General features: G+C 37.9%; 1 protein-coding gene across 2 annotated transcripts in view; it reads right to left on the bottom strand.

Annotated features, from left to right (window-relative positions):
• LOC127567783 (ribosomal protein S6 kinase alpha-5-like) overlaps positions 1 to 21,025 on the bottom strand; it is a 57,253-nt gene that overhangs the window by 9,965 nt on the left and 26,263 nt on the right. For both annotated transcript variants that reach the window (XM_052010824.1, XM_052010825.1), the window contains exons 7-14: positions 16,129 to 16,232; positions 13,231 to 13,381; positions 9,407 to 9,565; positions 4,778 to 4,909; positions 4,382 to 4,515; positions 3,535 to 3,628; positions 2,027 to 2,197; positions 602 to 793 (exon numbers count right to left, since the gene is read on the bottom strand). In XM_052010824.1, the coding sequence (XP_051866784.1) occupies positions 602 to 793; positions 2,027 to 2,197; positions 3,535 to 3,628; positions 4,382 to 4,515; positions 4,778 to 4,909; positions 9,407 to 9,565; positions 13,231 to 13,381; positions 16,129 to 16,232 (1,137 nt within the window). The remainder of the gene's footprint in view (positions 1 to 601; positions 794 to 2,026; positions 2,198 to 3,534; positions 3,629 to 4,381; positions 4,516 to 4,777; positions 4,910 to 9,406; positions 9,566 to 13,230; positions 13,382 to 16,128; positions 16,233 to 21,025) is intronic.

The following is a 21,025-nucleotide window of genomic DNA, read 5'->3' as shown; positions in this document are numbered from 1 at the left end:
CAGACTAGAAGGGCCGAATGGCCTGTTTTCTGTGCTGTAGTTTTTCTATGGTTCTATGGTTCTATAATAAAATATCATTTGCCATGTTCCACTGAACAAATTTCTGTTTATTAGTGTGAGGAAATGAGCACATTTTCCCATTTGTTAATGAGTAAACAATTAGCCAAAAATGGTGCATGGTTCTATCTACCCTTCACTGGCTTGGTTCCTTAACTTTACTTCATAATGCTAGAATAATTTTGACCAATTAGCCATTCTTCATGCAAAACCACAGTTTTGTGTTAATACTTAAAATGGAATTATACCTGGTATAATGAAATGACAATTTCTAAAAACAGTTTACTAAGCACCTTTCTAAGCAAGGAACAGTGAACATTGAATTTCTGTTGCACTCAGAGTGATAAAATCCAAATCCCATATGGTAAAGGACAATCCTTGGACATACTACCATACCAACAGTACTGCAGTGTTTAATTTATACAGAGCTGAGTCCTGATCCCAAAATGTCACCTATCCCTTTGCCTCCACAGATGCTGCTCAACCCGCTGATTTCCTCCAGCTGTTTTTTGTGACATGATTTGTTGCTGTTTTATGAACTTACAAGTATTACTCCTAGGCTCCATAGGTCGCAAGACTCATCATATCCATTTTGCTTGAAAATCTCAGGTGCTGCATATTGTAAAGTGAAGCATGGTGTCCTCAATGGCTGGTTGTCACAAGGCTTAACTCTTGCAAACCCAAAGTCTACTATCTTGATTGGTGCATCAACATTCTGGTCAGCAAACAAAATATTCTGTTTACAAAAGAAAAAAAAAGATGTTATTAATATGTCAATCTTTTAAACATAAGTATGAAAATAAAAGTATAAATATCTTAACCAAAATTCTGAAGCATATCTGATACACTAACATGGATTCGTTTGTCTAATCAGTTATGAATTTTAGCTTCCTTACATTACATTCAAAATATAGTCAAAATATAATCAAAAGAAGTCATATATTGTATGCATTCACATTATATCTAAACTCCTTATGTTAAGGTACTTGGGCAATTAAATTAGATTTTTAAAAATTATTTTAAATGTACAGAAATAAAACTGATGAATCCTTTAATAATTTAGATTTGGACAAAAAAGTAGGTGGGTTAATTAGTACGTTTGCAGATGAGACAAAAATTGGCAGAGATGTGGATAGTGAGGAAGGTTGTCAAAGGATACAGCAGGATATAGACCAGTTGGAAATGTGGGTGGAGAAATTGCAGCTGCGGTTTAATCTGACCAAGTGTGAGATGTTGCGCTTTGGGAGGTCAAATGAAAGAGGAAAGTTCTTAGTAACTGGCAGGACCCTCAGGAGCATTGATGTACAGAGGGATCTTAGGATGCAAGCCTGATTCCTGAAAGTGGCAAAACTGGAAGATAGATGAAATAAGAAAAAGGCTTGTGTGGAAGACAAACAGCAAGATGGCAGAGTGACCTGTCCCTATGCTGCATTGTTACGTAGCATGCCTTTATATCCTTTATTGCAGTAAAAGAGATGTGAACTGTACATAATATACCAAATCAAGTTTCCATGTAAATTTAGCAAAACTTACTTGGGTTTGCATTCTATTGCATTAGAAATAACTCCTGAATCTTGCTTCCTTTCTTAATTGCCTTTCTAGCCCATTTTACTGCTTTTAATAATGCTTCAATCCAAATATTTCATAGCTCCTCTGTCCCATTTTCCAAGCACTCTACTGTGCAAAGCAAACTTGTTTGAAACATTTTACCTATAATTACAAGTTAATTGCCATATAGTTTATTTGGTGAAAACCCTCCACTAATTCCATTTTTCCTCTCACTGGGAAGAATATCCATCAGCAACTCTGAACTTCTGCACATAGTTTTTAATTGCTTAGATCATTTAGAAATCAATTAATTTCTCCGGTTTGTATCAAATGGTAAAGCAAAACTTGGATTGATACTAGTTTCCAAAATTACAACTAGGCAACAGAATTATTTGAATTTTTTTCAAGACTATACATATACCTCTGGTTTTAAATCTCTGTGCACAATTCCACAGTGATGCATAAAACGAACTGCAGACACGAGCATGCTCATAATTCTGCTGGCTTCAGATTCACTAAAGTGCTTCCCTTTTTTAATGCGTTCCAATAGCTCACCTCCTTTCAACAACTCCATAACCAAGTATGTGTGCAACTGGGGGAAGAGCAAAACTGAATCGTCATAAAGTCAGAGATCAAAAATGACATCATCATATATAGTAAACATAAAGGCTTCATATTTAAGTTTTTACTTCTATTATCACTATGGAGTATTTAAACATAGAATTTGCAAAAACAGGAAGTTGATAAGAGTTTGTATCATTTCATACTGGAAAACTTTAAATGTTCATATCAATATGATGAATTGCATACAGCAGAAGAAGTAATGACCACAATTGAAGTCTAAGGCAAAGGTAGTTGACCAATTCGCATATAATTGGCAACATTTACTTCAACCATAAGACCATAATATAGGGGCAGAATTAGGCCATTCGGCCCATCGAGTCTCCTCCACCATTCAATCATGGCTGATTTTTTTTCAACCCCATTCTCCCGCCTTCTCCCCATAACCCTTATCCCTTTTACCAATCAAGAACATATCAATCTCTGCCTAAAATACACCAAATGATTTGGCCTGCACTGCCCTCTGTGGAAACAAATTCCACAGATTCACCACCCTCTGGCTGAAGAAATTCCTCCTCATCTCAGTTTTAAAGGGACATCCCTTTATTCTGAGGCTGTGCCCTCAGATCCTAGGCTCTCCTACTAATGGAAATATCCTCTCCATATCTACTCTATCCAGACCTTTCAGTATTCAGTAAGTTTCAATGAGATCCCCCCTCATCCTTCTGAATTCCAACGAGTACAGGTCCAGAGACATCAAACACTTCTCATACGATATGCTTTTCATTCCTGGGATCATCCTTGTATTGGTATTGGTATTGGTTTTGGTACTGGACCCTCTCCAGGGCCGGCACATCTTTCCTTCAATATGTGGCTCAAAATTGCTCACAATATTCCAAATGCAGTCTGACCAACGCCTTATAAAGCCTCAGCAGTACATCCAATGCTAACATTGCATTTGCCTTTTTTACTACCAACTCTTCCCTTAATTTTAAAAAGCACTTCATTGGAAATTTGTGGCTTGCAAATCAAATTTTCCTGTGTAAATGTTTGTAATTTTGCACATTCAAGTTGGGCAGTTAGCTACTGTTATTTTTTATCAACAGATTTTCTATGACAATCATACTTTAAAAACAGGTCAAAGCATTTTTATTGGAAGCACTATCATGAGAATACATCACGATAACATGGTAGACCAGAAATTTGGAAGAAAATAAATTGCCAGGGGAATCAATGCCAAACCCAAAAAGAGCATAAAACAGGTCATAACCTTGAAAAATAATTTAAGTTTTTAAATATTCAATAAAATGTTAATTGTTAGATTTTGGGGTTTTAGGTTTACTTATAACTGTTCTGTTTTTACTATACCTGGTCATGGTAAACTTCATACAGTTTAACAATGTTGGGATGGGCTCCCAAGTGCTTCAATGCTGCAGTCTCCCTTTGTGTACAGAGTTCCATTCTAAGTGAAACGTGAGATTGTTAGGATTCATATTTTAAAACCATTACAGCCATAATGGACACAAAAACAGTATCACCACAGAATGACAAATCACAGTTGGATTATAAAAGTGTTGTGACTCTTTAACCACAAAGAATTATGAAAAGCTATTGCTATCTCTAATCAACTGAGCAGACGTGTTGCCTTTGGATATCAATCTAAAACTGTAAAAACATAGAAAAATTTGTGCTACTAAACTCCTGGTATGTTGTTCATGTGAACTTTTCTCCTTTTTGTGCTTTTCTCACCTGCTCTTCTTTACTACAGGTATAGAGTCCTTGTCCCAAGTGTTGACTACACAGTTCTGCACATGCTCATCACCTGATTAAACTATTTATCTATGAACTTCAATATTGCATGCCTGGCTTCATAAGGTGAATGGCTTTCAACAGGGGTGAACTAGACAGTAACCTATCCAATGCTTCCTCTCGGATTGAGCCTGCTGAGGCCATTTGATAGGTTGTGTCCACTTCACTACTATGGATGATTCTGGGTAATCTATAGAGTAGGGATCAGTTCTGGAATTGTCCTCAGTTATTCCCAATATATAAACAATGAGCCATCAGATTAGCTTGTTCTGTCACTTTATCTTACTTGTTTTCTAAAAATAAAACATTCTCAAAAAGTTAAAATCATATATGACAATTTAAATTATTTAATTATTGTGAATTATTGTAAACAAAATTTTCTTTTTTTAAATAAACCTATTATTACCGTCTGCTGATGATCTTCACACAGTATTCCTGTCCAGTCCTCTTATGCCGGCATTTCCTACAAACAGAATAGCTTCCTTCACCAAGTGGTTTCTCTTTCAGGTTCATTTCATAGTTTTGGTAAAACATAGAATCCTATGGAAATAGAAAATAAGATTCAATTTTGTCCATGGCTAAAAGGCTTCAGAATGAAACTATGAACTCTTCACTCAGTTAAGATGGTGATCCTAAAAAATCATGCTAATGTTTTTGCAAATAACAATTTCAGAACTCTTCCTATTTTATCAATTCTTTAACCTCTTGTAACACATCTGTTCAAATTGTAATTATTATCAAAGTTGTGTGTTCTATTCCTATACAGAACAGAATATCCTGGAGTAATTGTAAGCACTCCAACCTTTGTCATAGCACTGAGTGCAACCGTACTGTCGCCTGGCCTTTCTGTATTCATCTGTAGATCGTAGATGCAGGTATTATTCATTATAGCATTCCGATTAAAGAGTATTGAAGGTGCCACAAATGAGTAACCCTGCATACAAGAGAAGGAGCAGTAACATGAATATGATATTAATGTATGCTATTCTTTAAGTTTCATTAATAAAACAAGAATCTTAATAAACATTTAAAAATTCCAAGCTTAGAAATGTTTTCCTACTTCCAGCCCCTTCAGAATACAAATCCTTGATTTTGTTTTCCTCTGTGGGACTTCTCTCCAGCAGATACTGGAGTGTGTGGTAAATTATTCAGAGAGCTCTTCCAATACAGTTGTCTGCCCAATGTTATTCCCTGTTAGACTAAACAAAATCATAGATTTGTGTGTAATATGTAAATGGCAAAGTGTTCCTCAAAAACAAATACACCCAGACTGCCTTGAAGGATAAGGAATAAAACAAAACCTCTATTTTAATACCACTGAAATCAGGATTATTTAAAAATAGTAGTTATTTTTGGACTTTTATTTTCAAGATCAATTTTTTTCGCCAAACTAGCTAACAACTTTGAATTAAGTAAGGTGTTGGATGAAGTTTGCAAATAATATTAAACAGGAGAGTTTGGACCTGAGACAGAATACTGAAAGGTCAGAATCAACATCACCTTGTACAAAGCTCTCCCTATCCTCAGCAATTTCATAATTTAATGCTAGCTGAGATCAGCTCACAGCAACCTCAGGAGACTCAGGTGATGAGATTCATGAACTAAGTAAACAGAAACTGAAGACTATCAGCAAGCATCAGTTACTAAAGCTATCCCAAAGTTTGTCACTCAGTTTCAGTTTATTTGAGTCCCAAGCATTCCTCTTCTGTACTAATCACAGTTGCGTGGTGAAAGCACTTCACAATATCGCTCATGGGATCCAGATGCAGAGCTCATTATTGATTACAGCTGAAGTTTCAACATGATATTCTTGGAAGTATGAATAAGTTGTACTTTCATTAGAATACAAATTTCAGGATATTTTAATTATCCATAATGGTACACATGTTCATATCTTTGTTTTGTATGGCGATTGAACATGTTTCTGAAAACATTGCAGTTATAGAACCATAGCATTATAGAGCCACAGGTGAGGTTTCGAACAATTCAATTAAATTGATGAAGGAGAAAACCTCATAGCCAAGTATCCCAGTGCCAGAAGAGTTACTTGTTCCTTGTTCCATTTCCCACTAACACTTCTATTAGCAAAAAAATGTGCAAAACACCAGAGACTTACAGAAAAGACTCACTTCATCGAGATAGTACATCATGTTCCACACTTTTTGGAAGAAGGAATAAACAGGCAGATTATTATCTAGATGGGGAGAAAATTCAAAGTACAGAAGTGCAAAGGGACTTGGGGCTCCTCGTGCAGGATACCCTAAAGGTTAACCACCAGGTTGGATCGGTGGTAAGAAAAGCGAATGCTATGTTGGCATTCATTTCGAGAGGTATAATGTATAAAAATAAGGACGTGTTGATGAGGCTCTGTGGGGCACTGGTGAGACCTCATTTGGAATACTGTGTGCAGTTTTGGGCCCCTTATCTTAGGAAGGATGTACTGATGTTGGAGAGGGTTCAGAGAAGATTTACGAGGATGATTCCCGGAATGAAAGGGCTTACATACAATGAGCGATTGTCGGCTCTTGGACTGTACTCATTGGAGTACAGAAGAATGAGAGGGGACCTCATAGAAACGTTTCGAATGTTAAAAGGAATGGACAGAGTAGATGTGGCTATGTTGTTTCCCTTGGTGGGTGAGTCCAGGACTAGAGGGCACAGTCTTAGAATTAGAGGGTACCCATTTAGAACAGAAATGAGAAGAAATTTCTTTAGCCAGAGGGTCGTAGATTTATGGAATTCGTTGCCCCATACAGCTGTGGAGGCCCGATCATTGGGGGTGTTTAAGGAGGAGATTGATAGGTATCTAATTAGTCAAGGTATCAAGGGATATGGGGAAAAGGCCGGGTATTGGGGCTAGATGGGAATAATTTAGCTCATGGTGAGGTAGCGGAGCAGACTCGATGAGCCAAATAGCCTACTTCTGCTCCTTTGTCTTGTGATCTTGTGACTTGAATAACACAAATCAAGTTAATGAATGACATCATTTTAGGGATCACATTACTAACACTTCCTAAAGTTTACTGATGAGTAATGGCAAAAATGATTTTTATATCATCTGATCCATCTCAAGTTAATATTAGAGTCACGTTATTTTGCAGAATTCACGTTAAACATGAATTCTGCAATTTTAATGCTATTTTTCTGACATTTTGTTTTATTCTGAAATGCTGGGGAGATTTCTATCACGGGCTTCCTCAAAATTAGGATCACTCTGAAATTTCTGCTTCTGATCCATTTTGCTGGAATCCTGAGACATGCAAATTTTATTGATGGTTGCCTGAGGGATACCAGCACTGGTTTAATTTTTGATAACTTAGTCTGTACCTTTTGCTCACAGAAGTGATAATTTTGTACTTGCAGCTTATCTTCAGATCTATAAGCTTGTTTAATTGATTCCATTTTCACTAAAACAGCAGCCACCAAGGGAGATAAACTTATCACTTAAAAATAATCACTCCTCATAAGAAACTCACTCTTCTAAACACATAGAGCAATTAAGAGCAGACAATCATTCAATCAAAATTTGCATTCACAGAATATTTTGAAATGGAGATATACTACACAGTGTTGAGTTACAGAGGAAACTGGGTGTTCTTGTTCATGAAATACAGAAAGTTAGCAGACAGGTCTAGAAAATAATATGGAAGACAATGTGAAGGGGAGTATTAAAGTCCAGTTGCAGCATTGATAAGAACACACATGGAGTGCTGTGTACAGTTTCAGTCACCTTATTTTAAGAGAAATACAAACATACATATGAATATTTAAACTAAGTTGTAGGACTAGGGCACTCAGCTCCTCAAGCATTTCAACTATCCAATAAGATCACGGTTGATCTGACTGTAACCTTAACTTCACATTCCAGTCTACCTGTGGTAACCTTTTACCCCTTGCAATTCAAGATTCTAACAACCTTGACTTGAAAATATTCAAAGAGTTTACTTTGCCTGCCCTTTGGGGAAGGAAGTTCCAAATAGTCTCCATCCTCTGAGAGAAAGAATGTTGTCTCCTCTCTGTCTTAAATGGATGACCACTTATTATTACATCATTCTGCCATAAGAAGAAACAGCTTCTCCACATCCACCTTGTCAAAACCATTTAGAATCTTACGTGTCAATCAAGTACTCTATCATTTTTCTAAACAATGAATGCAAGCCTAGCCTGACCAGCTTTTCCTCATACGATAACCTGCCCATTAGTCCAGTAACTCGTCTCTGAACTGCTACCAAATGCTTCTTTACATGAGATCAATGCTGTACACCAGATGTGATTTCACTTAAAACCAAAGCATAACCTTCCGACCTTTGTATTCAATTCCACCAACTATAAATTATAACATTCCACTAGTCTTCCTAATTACTTACCTAATTATTTGCTATACCTGCGTACTATCCTTCAGCAAATAACATATGAGGGCACTAAGATCATTCTGTGCCTCTGAGCTCTGCAATCTCTCACAAATGAGGTAATATGCATTTTTGTTTTACTTTTCCCACATTATACTCGGCCAGATCGCTGTCTACTCACTTAAACTTTCTGCTCTCCTCAAGTCCTCGTCACAGTTTATTTTCCTACCTTTCTATCTTTGTGTCAGCAGATTTAGCATCCATGGAGAGAGTTCAGAGAATGTTTACTTGGTGGTTTCTGGGATGCAGGGATTGATTTACAAGAAAAAAGTTGAGCATGTTAGGCCTATAATCACTGAAATTTAGAAGAGTGAGAAGTGACCTTATTGAAACATGAAAGATTCTTGACATGGTGGACAGAGTAGGTACCAAAAGAATGTCTTCCCTTTTGAGGGAATATAGAACTAGGGAGCACAGTTCCAGGATAAGAGGTCGTCCATTTAAAATGGAAAAGAGGAGCGATTTCTCCTTTCAGAGGGTTTGTTAATCCTTGGAATTCTCTTTCCCTGAGAGCAGTGAAGATGGAATCACTAAATATATTCAAGGCTGAGGACAGACATATTTGGATAATAGAGGAATCAAGTGTTATGTAGATCAGACAGAAAGTTGATCTTACAGAATGGCAGTGCAAGCTCAAGGAGCCAGGTGGCCTAATCCTACTCCTATTTCTTATGTTTTTAATATGTGGTGAGTTTGCTATTCCAGTGAAGTTCTGCCCTGTAAGTTGACTTAGACATGTAATTTTTGAATACTGTGTGCAACGTTATTAATCCACCTGCTATGATCCTCCTTACAATCTCTCTCTTCCAAATTCCAATATGCAAGTTGTTACTGGCATTTATATTATAATGGTATTCAATAGTGAATCTATCATAAGGAGGAACATTAGACAAATATACTTATGATTTGCTTATGGTAATATCCCTAAGTAAACTCAAGTGTGTAAAAACATACAATCCCACTTGCACATTGGAAAACTTAAAAGCTTTATTGCACAGGGAGGCAAAATCTTCTTGGCATACCTTAAAGAGATCAGTATGTTGAGGAATGGCAGCAGGAGAATAGGCTGGATCCATTCTCGTAAACTCCTCCGCAAAGTTGCTAACATCAAGTTCATTTTGAATGATTGGTTTGATTGGAGGTTTGATTGCCTTGGTTGCTAAATCTGTCCAGTTTAACCCCTGAAGATAAATATGGAAACATTGATTAAAGTATAAAGATAAACATTGTTGGGCACTCTTGGAACAACTAGGTCTAATAATGCAGTGATAGGTTGGGACCCTTGTGTCTTCAGTCCCACACTTAACTCCACACTCCTTTCACTCCAAACAGGGCTCCAATTCCCTCCACATACCTGTTCTTGTTCTGAGCGTCTGCCATTCTGAGGCCTGTTCCCAGACTCTGTGATGTTATTGTGAAATCCCCAAGGCACAGGCCCACATTGGAGTCCTCAACCTACAATTCTCCGCCTCCTCTACTGTGTCTGGTTTCTTGCAAATCCCCTTCTCTGTTCTGAATTTTCTTGCAAACTCACATGTCAGGTTCCAGACCTTTCTCTTCTCCTAACTACCAACCTTGCTTGCTTAGACATCCCCAGGTTCTGATCTACCAGGTCTCTCTCCACCCCCAACTTCATGACCCAACCACTGCCACAACAGTCACTACTGAGCAGCAGGCACAAGACGGAAGCAATTATTTAGCTATGGGACACTATCAAACATTTGAGTGCAGCAGAATTTCTAGGCCACAGTATGTAACATAAAATGTGAAAGATAAATTGGCTTTTAGCAAGTAATATTCATAAATATGGTTTTACAGAACTATATTGAAAACTGTAGTAGTTAATTATTCAAGTTATTTTGGTAGTTTATATAATTACATAGAAACATAGAAAACCTACAGCACAATACAGGCCCTCCAGCCCACAAAGTTGTGCCGAACATGTCCCTACCCTAGAAATTACTAGGCTTACCCATAGCCCTCTATTTTTCTAAGCTTCATGTACCTATCCAAAAGTCTCTTAAAAGACCCTATCATATCCGCCTCCACCACCATTGCCAGCAGCCCATTCCACACACTCACCACTCTGAGTAAAAAATTTACCCCTGACATCTCCTCTATACCTCCTCCCCAGTACCTTAAACCTGTGTCCTCTTGTGGTAGCCATTTCAGCCCTCGGAAAAAGCCTCTTACTATCCACACAATCAATGCCTCTCATCATCTTATACACCTCTATTAGGTTACCTCTCATCCTGCATCGCTCCAAGGAGAAAAGGCCGCGTTCGCTCAACCTGTTTTCATAAGGCATGCTACCCAATCCAAGCAACATCCTTGTAAATCTCCTCTGCACCCTTTCTATAGATTCCACATTCTTCCTGTAGTGAGGCGACCAGAACTGAGCAAAGATTGTGTACTAATCTCTTGATAGGAAATGGAAAGGGGAGCATGTACCCAGCCATATCTTCCAATTGGACATCTACCCATGACTCACAGATGGTTTGATGCTGCAGGCTGGGAATCTGGTGATCGATGTGCATGTCACAAATCACTGGTGTTTTGGCAGGAGGCTGTGTGACAAGCCAACAAATCCATGTGTTACATTTGGTCCTCCCTGGCAACTGTTCTTTTTTGAAGCATCATGTCCACCCATCCCAATTAAGACTACAGATGAAAAACATCACCAAGAAAAATGCAGACTGCTTCTTGTCTTTTAAAGGGCATTAGTATGACCACCATCATTACATGACCAAAGCTCAGTACTGTATTCTTTCCTCGATCCTTGCAGACTCCCTCCCAGATGCCTCACCAAAACATGGACATAAACTTCCCACCTCAATCTCCTCCCACCACAGAGCCAGAGACCAATTCCTTCCTGGGATCTCACTCAGTCAAAGGCCTCTTGCTACTTAGCAATCAAGGTGCACCAAAAGAGGAGGCCATTCAATGACACACAGGCTAGGAGATTCAGCCCCCAATGGCATAGCAAGGGACAAGAGAGCATCAGGGAGCCCACTTGCTTGTAACTTCTGGTTCTTGAGTTGATGACCATTAACACAATGAGAATTTCACTGTTACCTATTCCACAGTTTCTGTGCTGCCTTACACATAAACAACAATGTCAAAATGGAAGGTAGATATGTTCACAATTTACATTAGTGCTAATGCTTCCACACTGTTTGAGAGATAGCTTGCAAGCAAGTAGATAGAATGTTTAATTGTTCATGGCCAGTTACACATTTTTTTTGTAAACGTCATATACTTCATAAAAAAGTTTATTTGTTATCTGCTAAAACATTCCACAGAAACACTGCAAGAGAGAATGATCCCCACTGGATAACAGAAATGAGTGGCTAACAGATCATGCAAATTTTAGTTTATAGGACAGTAATCTTTTAACATAGATGAGAATAACGAAAATAAAAACTTGTAGCTTTTTCATCAAAAAGGATATAAATTTCAAAAAGGAGTTTTGCAATTAAGCCAATGTCTTGCTCAAAGCTTTGTCCTTCAAAAATGTTGGGATGTAACAGTATGTTGACAAAGACATTCTATTTTATTCAACATGTTTCCTTTTTCAGAAACAATTCAACTAATTAACTTAATATGAGGTAAAAGCAAAATTTACTTTGTAAAACAACCAACTATTAGAACTTATGATGTCCATAACTAGCAAATTACGAAGTACCGTACAAACTCAAACATTCCTGGGCACGAACTTCTGATCAGTTACTGCCATAACTGCAGATATTTAGCTGCATTTTGAGTTTGGGGAGGGGGCAGTGTGGTGGAGATACGTGCTGATTGCCAAATTTTCAATACCATTTGCCATTGAAGCCAGACCCTCTCTACACTATTGGGAGTTTAGAATCTCCTGACCTTTGAATAGCAGCCTCCACTAGTAACAATTCTGGAATCTGCTAAGATCTTTCAGTGCATTTGGACTGCTGAATGTTGGGAAGGCTCCAGCTGAGTGAAATTCTCAATAGGAATGGGGCCTTCAGCTTAGACTGGGATCCAGGAGGTGTTAGAGAAATGGTGGAGATGGGTGCGGTGGTAAGGAAGAGAACCATATCACAAGGCTGTTTCGAAAGGGAGAAGAATTTAGTTAGCTTACTTATTCAATATGATCAGATTTACAATTTTTACTGCTTCTGCCTTTATAATTATAGTTTAATTTCCTTTACAATTAAAATTGTAGTAATTGGAGTTTTGATAATTGAAGCACATTGAAGAGATCTGTACTGTGCTGGATTGGCCAGTGGATTGTACTGCAGAACTTCATCTGGGTCAGTAAGGGATTGAAGACTGCTTGTAACTCTAAGGTGAAAGAGTGGTGGGTTGGATTATCCAATTCCATGCTAAATTACCGAACACCTTTCTGGAAGCTAGTCAAAAATAAAACATTACCTTATGTAAAGAAAACATTAGTGAAGTAGAAAGGAAGTCCACATTTAGTTACATGTTTTAAGGTTCAGTTTCACCATTTCATACAATGTGGTTATTTAACAACTGTATGTGTTGAAATGTCCGAAGGAAATGCTTACACAAGAGGGTTCATGTTAAGCAAATGAGATGACAAAATTGCTCTGCACTGTTCTTCTGGATTTGGGCACATCTACTTCTTTGGCATCACCTCAGCAGAAATACCTCTGCCTCAGTCAATAGTTGGTTAAGCCCCACGATTTAGATTGCATACTCATAGAAGAGGATGCCTTGAGAAGCTTTTAGTCAATTCAATTTAGAAGATTTTGTGTGATCTAATCTATTATGACTGTTTTCCTTGATTGGTTCTTACTAAAACAAAGCTTCAGCTTACAAATGCTGTAATTTCACTGTGATACAGCACCTGGAAAAAGGCATGCGATTTTATCTCTTCCGCTCCTGTTACCCCTGAACCAAGCCTTTGTTTGGGATCTTTCACCAGAAGTTTCTGTATTAAATTCTTGGCAGTGGGCCCAATCTCTACAGAGAATGCTGGATCGTTTTTTAAGATTCGCCTAAGAAGGAATACATTCATTATTTATTTTCAAGATCAATAATGAGCATGAACAGAACAATACTTAGAAGTGAAATTTATAGCAAATTTGTAAACTGATTAAAATTAAGCCATTTATATTTAAACATTACCAAAAAAAATACAATATTTTAAGTAAAACTCATGACTGTTGTTCATGAATGCAGACAGTTCCTTCAAGTTTTCTTTCAACTATTTTAGAACTATAAATTGTACAGCACAGAAACAGGCCCTTCGGCCCACCATGTCCATGACAACCCTTTTGCCCACTTACACTAATCCCATCTGCCCACATTAAGTCCACATCCTTCTATGCCTTGTCTATTTAAGTGCCTGTCTTAATGTCTCTTAAATGCAGCAACTGTATATGACTCCCCACTCTCAGTGAGTTCTAGGTATCAACCACTCTGTGTAAAACACTTCACCCCCAAATCCCCGGTATAACTCCTTCCTCTTACATTAAACCTATGTTCTCTTGTTTTTGATACTCCTACCATGAGAAAAAGATTCTAACTATCTACCTTATCTATTCCTCTTATAATACTATCAATGTCTATCAGGTCATCCCCTCAACCTCCTCCACTCCAGGGAAAACAAACCCAGCCTATCCAATCTCTCTCCAATTCAAGAAACATGTCGATGAATCTTCTCTACACTGTCTCCAGTGCAACCATATCCTTCCTCTAGTTTCGTGACCAGACTGCACACAGGTCTCCAAGTGTGGTCCAACAGATATTCTGTAAAGTAGCAACATAACATTCCAACTTTTATATTCTAAGCCAACTTCATCCATAAAGGAAGTCGGGTGGGCCAGTTAGTCACAAGCATTTACAATTAGTTCTTTGAGCCAATATGAGTGATATGAGCACTGCCCAATGACCATAATTTCCAGTGAATTTTTTCCATCTGCTTGACAGTGGGAAGATGCCAGGGCTCTATTCACTACCTCCATATAGAAACTTAAACTAGGAGCCAAAGAAGTGGAGAAAATTGGGGTACCATATAATTTTGCAGCACACATGACTATTTTTAAAAAGAATATTTATTTCATCTAGAAAAAATGAACACAATGTAAATTCAATATTTTTTCTGGTCCTTAGTGATTGACTTATTATAGCTTTTTTAAAGCACAAGTAATTGGTATAATGCAATTCTGAATTTATTTATATACAAGAATAAAGAAAGAATTTGTTATTATTTTGTGTTGTACCCACAATGAATATCTCAATACAAAACTCTACAGAAATATATTCCGGTAAAAAAAAGGATCTTTTTAAATATAGCAAGTAGTGTGCAGTTACATTGGTGGGAATAATTTGATGCTGGAAAATTGCATAATCTCTGAATAGGTTTCAGTAGTTTCCTTGTGCAAAGTTAATGTTCACTGTTTTTTTCTTTTACATACTATTCTGACTTAAATTGCAATTTTTTTCAATATGAAAGCTTGAAATAAATCACTGTTCTTTATTCAGATGTGTACAATCCTGTACAGTCTACTGAGATGTGTACCACAGCAGCAAAGTGGCTTCAGCCAGATTTTGCTTATGAGAAGAGAAGAAATTGCAGATGAAATACTGTAGCGCATTATCATTGCTGCAAACTCAAGCCCTGAGGAAATAAGCACATCCTTTTTCAATCTAATTGCAGCAATCTCACATCATGTGTGAGTAAACCAATCTGCCACATGCTCACATTTTATTTAATAGCTGTTAGCAATAAGGTGTGAAAGGAATCATCTCTGTTTATGGGACACTAGATTTCTGTTGTAGATGTTCACAAGAGTCGTACCCCTAAAGTGATGAATCTGATGTGACTATAATTATCTCTACAAGAATTCTAAAAAATTGTTAGCTAAAATAGTCTGACTTTAAGCAATATAATCATCATCAAATGCTCACCAGATCCTCAACTCCAAATAACAAATGATTTCTTTTAAAATAGAGCATTAGAACCCTGGACTCAAATGCAGAGGAATAGTTTGAAATGCAAACTCAATGACTGGTCTAACTTGATTGTATCTGATTTTTAAGACCTCTGGTTTTTAATGCGGTAGCAACACTCCTGTCTGGCACCTATGGGACCAGCAGAATTTTCAGATTATTAGATGTTATTCCCATTAATACCTATACACACTTCTCTTTCACTTTTTTTACATATTACACAGTGGTATAAAGTTTTCCAGTGAACCTGGTGAACTTAAAGGGAGCAGGAAATATATAAGCACACTGGACCCTGGCTCCAGCATAAACCTAGTCATGTTCCTGACTTCTGGTTTTCCAGACGCCGACCCTGGTTGCACATCTAGCTCACAGTCTAGACCCCAGCTACAGCCACAGCCCAGATTCCTGACTAAGGCTGCACACCTTGTTTGCACTCTGGGCCCCCAACTCACGTTCCAGACTAATGAGTGAGCCAGATGCAAAACCATCTGGATTTCCAAACAATCAGATGCTGGATTATAAGAGTTTATTGTGGTACCAGAACTCGAATTATTACATTAAAAATATTTTGTTAACGTACCAATGAAAGGGGCCATTTAAAGTTATGTAGCTCAGATTGCCCTTTCTTCTCAAATGAATGAAGCTTAAATGTGAAAATTTGGAAAATAGGAACATAACATTAGATGGAGGGATTCATTGCAAACATTCTATAAACAGTACTTTTGTTCTTTATTCTAACTACATCCAACATTACAATTTTTGTAGAAAAGTAAAATGCTGTTAGAATCACCTTGAGATTTCCGATTGAGAATTTTTTGCGCCATCCACAGTGAAAGGAGATGCTCCAGTTAATAGTTCATACACAAGGACTCCAAGACTCCACCAATCAACTGCCTGTTGAGAACCAATGACATAAATTGTGTCAATAGCAGCTCAGTGGTTGCATTGTCACCTCAGGTTCAAGTCCCACTCCAGAGGTGTCTGTACATAAAACCTAAACTCAGCTTCCATTTATTTTATAATTTGCCCATATTATACTGCAATAATTCATACAAAAGAAATTAAGATCACAACACACATATCAAATACAGTTGTACTAATCATTAGTAATATATGTCACATTTAAACCTTAAGGAGATGAGCAGAAGAAACAAATACCACATCATCGTTCCTTAAATTCTTCATAACATCTTCATAAAATTATAGATGAAGTAATGTATCATTATATATGGTACAAAAATAGAGAGAGTGGCTTTTGAGAACTAAATTATCCTGCTCAAGCAAGTCACTATTTGTACAAAATACAAATATATTTTATTTGGGACAATTCATAAATGTACTAATGCATTCATCCTGTAAAATAAATATGGCATCACACTACTTATTAAAGAGCACAATTGAAACTCAGACAAGTTTACTGAAAATACATTTATTTTTTATATATAAAAGTAACCTTTGTAGCTTCCTGACAAATAAACTGGGGAAAGGCTCCCATTTTTACATGACAAAAATACTACCTTTTAATTATATTGATTGTTGGTGATTTTAAAACGCAGTGCACAAATTATTTTTGAACATGGCCCAGAATGGTATGCCCTATTACACATTTCCCTCACTTCTCAGCTCAAATTTTTGTTCCCTTGTGAGTTGCTGGAGACTTCAGAAGATAAACCTATAGTGAGATCACAGAGCATCTAGGTCCTCAAAGACAGGACCAAAGGAAAGAGGGGAATCATAATGATAGAGAATCCAGCTGTCCAGAATAAATTGTGGAGTCCCTAGAATAGAACATAGAACATAGAACACTACAGCACAGTACAGGCCCTTCGGCCCACAATGTTGTGCCAACATTTTGTCCTGCTCTAAGATCCATCTAACGCTTCCCTCCCACATAGCGCTCCATTTCTCTATCATTCATGTGGCTATCTAAGAGTCTCTTAAATGTCCCTAATATATCTGCCTCCACCCTAGCTCACTCAACCTGTCCTCATAAGACATGCTCTCCAATCCAGGCAACATCCTGGTAAATCTCCTCTGCACCCTCTCTAAAGCTACCACATCCTTCCTTTAATGAAGGGACCAGAACTGAACACAATACTCCAACTGTGGTCTGACCAGAGTTCTATAGAGCTGCAACATTACCTCACAGCTCTTGAACTCAATACCCCAACTAATGAAGGCCAACACACCATACACCTCCTTAACAAACCTATGGACCTGCACAGCAACCTTGAGGGATCAATGGACATGGACCTCAAGATCCCTCTGTTCCTCCACACTCTAAGAGCCCTGCCATTAACCTTATATTCTGCCTTCAAATTTGATCTTCCAAAGTGTATCACTTCACACTTTTCCAGGTTGAACTCCATCTGTCACTTCTCAACCCAGCTCTGCATCCTAGCAATGTCCTGTTGTAATCTACAGCAACCCTCTACACTATCCACAACACCACCAACCTTCGTGTCATCAGCAAACTTACAAACCCACCCTTCCACATCCTCATCCAAGTCATTTATAAAAATCACAAAGAGCAGGGGTCCCGGAACAGATCCCTGCGGAACACCACTAGTCACCGACCTCCAGGCAGAATACGCTCCATCTTCCACCACATTTTGTCTTCTATGGGTGATCTGATTCTGAATCCACACAGCCAGGTTTCCCTAGATCCCATGTCTCCTGACTTTCTGAATGGGCCTTCCATGAGGAACCTTATCAAAAGCCTTACTAAAATCCATGTACACCACATCCACTGCTCTACCTTCATCAATATGCTTTGTCACATCCTCAAAGAATTCAGTCAGGCTCATGAGGCACAACCTGCTCCTCACAAAACCATACTGACTGTATCTAATCAGCCTATGCTTCTCCAAATGCTCATAAATCCTGTCTCTAAGAATCTTTTCCAGTAATTTGCCCACCACTGAAGTAAGACTCACTGGTCTGTAATTCCCAGGGTTATCCCTACTCCCTTTAATGAACAAAGGAACAACAGTTGCCACCCTCCAATCATCTGGTACTACTCCTGTGGCCAGTGAGGATGCAAAGATCATTGCCAAAGGTACAGCAATCTCTTCCCTTGCTTCCCGTAATACCCTTGGATCTATCCCATCTGGCCCTGGTGACTTATCTATACTAATGTTTTCAAAAGTTCCAGCACATCCTCTTTCCTCACGTTGACATGCCCTATCATATCAGCCTACTGTACACCATCTTCACAAACATCAAGGTCTCTCTCACTGGTGAATACTGAAGCAAAGTATTCATTAAGGACCTCCCCTACCTCTTCTGATTCTAGGCATGTTTCCTCTTTTATCCCTGATCGGTCCTACCCTCACTCTTAGTCATTCTCCTATTCTTCACATACGTATAGAACACCTTGGGGTTTTCCTCAATCCTACTCGCCAAGGCCTTCTCATGCCCCCTTCTAGCTCTCCTAAGTCCATTCTTAAGCTCCCTCCTGGCTACATCGTAACTCTCCAGAGCCCTGTCTGATCTAGATGGAGCAAGATGCTTAGAAGTTTTTAGAAGACTTTGCTAAGTATTTTTGAGTATTTTAACTTTGTTTTGAATTTGAGTTCTTAAAGATTATTAACATTATACTGGTTTTTTAAACTTTTTAAATATCTGAGAGTATTTCTGAAAGAATCAGAAACATTGACTGTTTTAATGTTTGACAGTTGTAGCTAAGTCATGGGATATGATAAAGCTAGCAGCCAAAGTTTTGATCTCCTTTTTGTGGGCAAGGCCTCACCACTCAGGGTTCCTCACTGCAGTCTCTCCCAGTTCAACCAGCAATGCTCACAGCACATTAAACTCACTGTTATTTTGATCACAAATTCTGGTAAACAGGTGAAAAGAACTTGATCATATTAAAATAAAACAAAGGAATCAGAGAATCCAGTCTACAGGAAAATGTCCAGTGTTTATATTCCACATGAGCCTTCTAATTAACTGTTCTCAGCCTGTTGTCACATACTTTTATTCCCTGTGACTGAATATATGCATGAAACTATTCCTTAAATAAATAAATCAATGCTATCTATTCTAATTATAGCAGGGTTCCAGATTCACACCATTCTGGATAAAAAAATTCCTCAACTTAATGATTCAATCCGTTATTCACAACCATATAGTTATACCTGCTTATTCTACACTTAACCTAGTGTGAAACCAGATGCTCCATATCCACCATTTCAAATTCATATTCATAATTTTCAATTCTTCAATCTGATCTTAATTTTCCATTCTGCTTGAATCTTACTTAAAGTTCCATCTTCTCACTTTTGGTAATAAACTTGTTGATATTTTCTGCAATTTCCTTTCTATAGAACAGAATCCAAATCTGAGCACACTACCGTATGTGTGATCTTACCAAGCTAGCACATGAATTTAACATTCCCTTCCCAACTTATTGGTCATCCCATCTAGAAATAAAACCAAGTATTTTGTTCACACTATTTATAGAATTACCAACTTGTGCTACTATTTTTGTATGTGTTCCAGATCTCAATTCTCTTCTACCCCACAAATGCTTAGAAATTCAATTGTGTAACACTACCTCTTTTCACATTCAAAGCTGAAAACTGACTTTTTCCAGAGTGAAACTACTGCTATTTTTGAGTAATTTCAGATCATTCCTGAAATCCAACTTGCCACTTCCCAGAGTGATTCACCCTTGTGCCTTTGACACACCCTCGTTTGTTGTAGAATTTTCCGGCCAGCACTCTTATTGGAGAATTCTGGTGATACTTAGACTGTTCTCCTGGAAGTGACCATCCCTGGGCATTCTAGGGACCCTTCAATTTATTCAGGACAGCTGGATTCTGACCCCTGTGAGTCAATCTCATCTGTTGATCCCTTGGGCATTCACTCCAGTCCTGCCACATTATGTCATCTCAATCTTCTCGATCCCTTGACTTTCAAACTCCTAAATGGTCCCATCTCTCTCAAAATGAAGCTCAGACCCAACCCTCTGATACCCTGAAGCTACAAGCCATGTACATCCTGAATATCTGATCAATCCAGGTCTCCGATCCAGTGGTTCCACAATTGATGCTCCAATTTCCACCTCTGTCCAATTCAGTCAGCTAACTGATTGCCAGCCCTGAACCTAAGCCTCAATACTTCTTACAGGACCTCATGGCTCTCTCCTGGCAACCTACCTTGATAACTAATGCAACCCTTGGTCACAATTCCCAGTGACTAACTCACAGCCTCTCTTCTCACTGAACTTGTTAACTTTCTTACTTTCCCGTCTGTCCTTTATACGTGCAATGCTTTTTGACAAAAATATATCTGTGTTAAGGTTTATTTTCAATGAAGATCCCAATCTATAACAAATTTGAAGTTAAAACTGTTAAAAAATTAGTTTTATTATCCCATTGCCAATTTTTAAAATGATAACCATCATGGAAACTGATAAAATATGAAAATATGTAGAAATTGGCCAGGATAAATCAGGTATGCTATAGTTTGAACTGAGTACTGTAACAGTATAGCTATCCATACCTTGACTACTTCAATTCTCCTTGTTCTACCTCAGTGATTTTTCACCAAATTAATGTGTCTGCAGTCTTTTCCCTTATCCACCTAAAATTTATGTTAAACTAAAATCAACTTAAAGTGTTTTTATTTGAACCCTACATCTACTTCAATAACACTATTGTGAAATATTCTATTTGATCAGT

Source organism: Pristis pectinata, chromosome 3, assembly GCF_009764475.1.
Source record: "Pristis pectinata isolate sPriPec2 chromosome 3, sPriPec2.1.pri, whole genome shotgun sequence".
Lineage (NCBI taxonomy): Eukaryota > Metazoa > Chordata > Chondrichthyes > Rhinopristiformes > Pristidae > Pristis > Pristis pectinata.
Note: the sequence above shows the minus strand (reverse complement) of the source record. Positions and strands in the feature narration are given on the sequence as shown.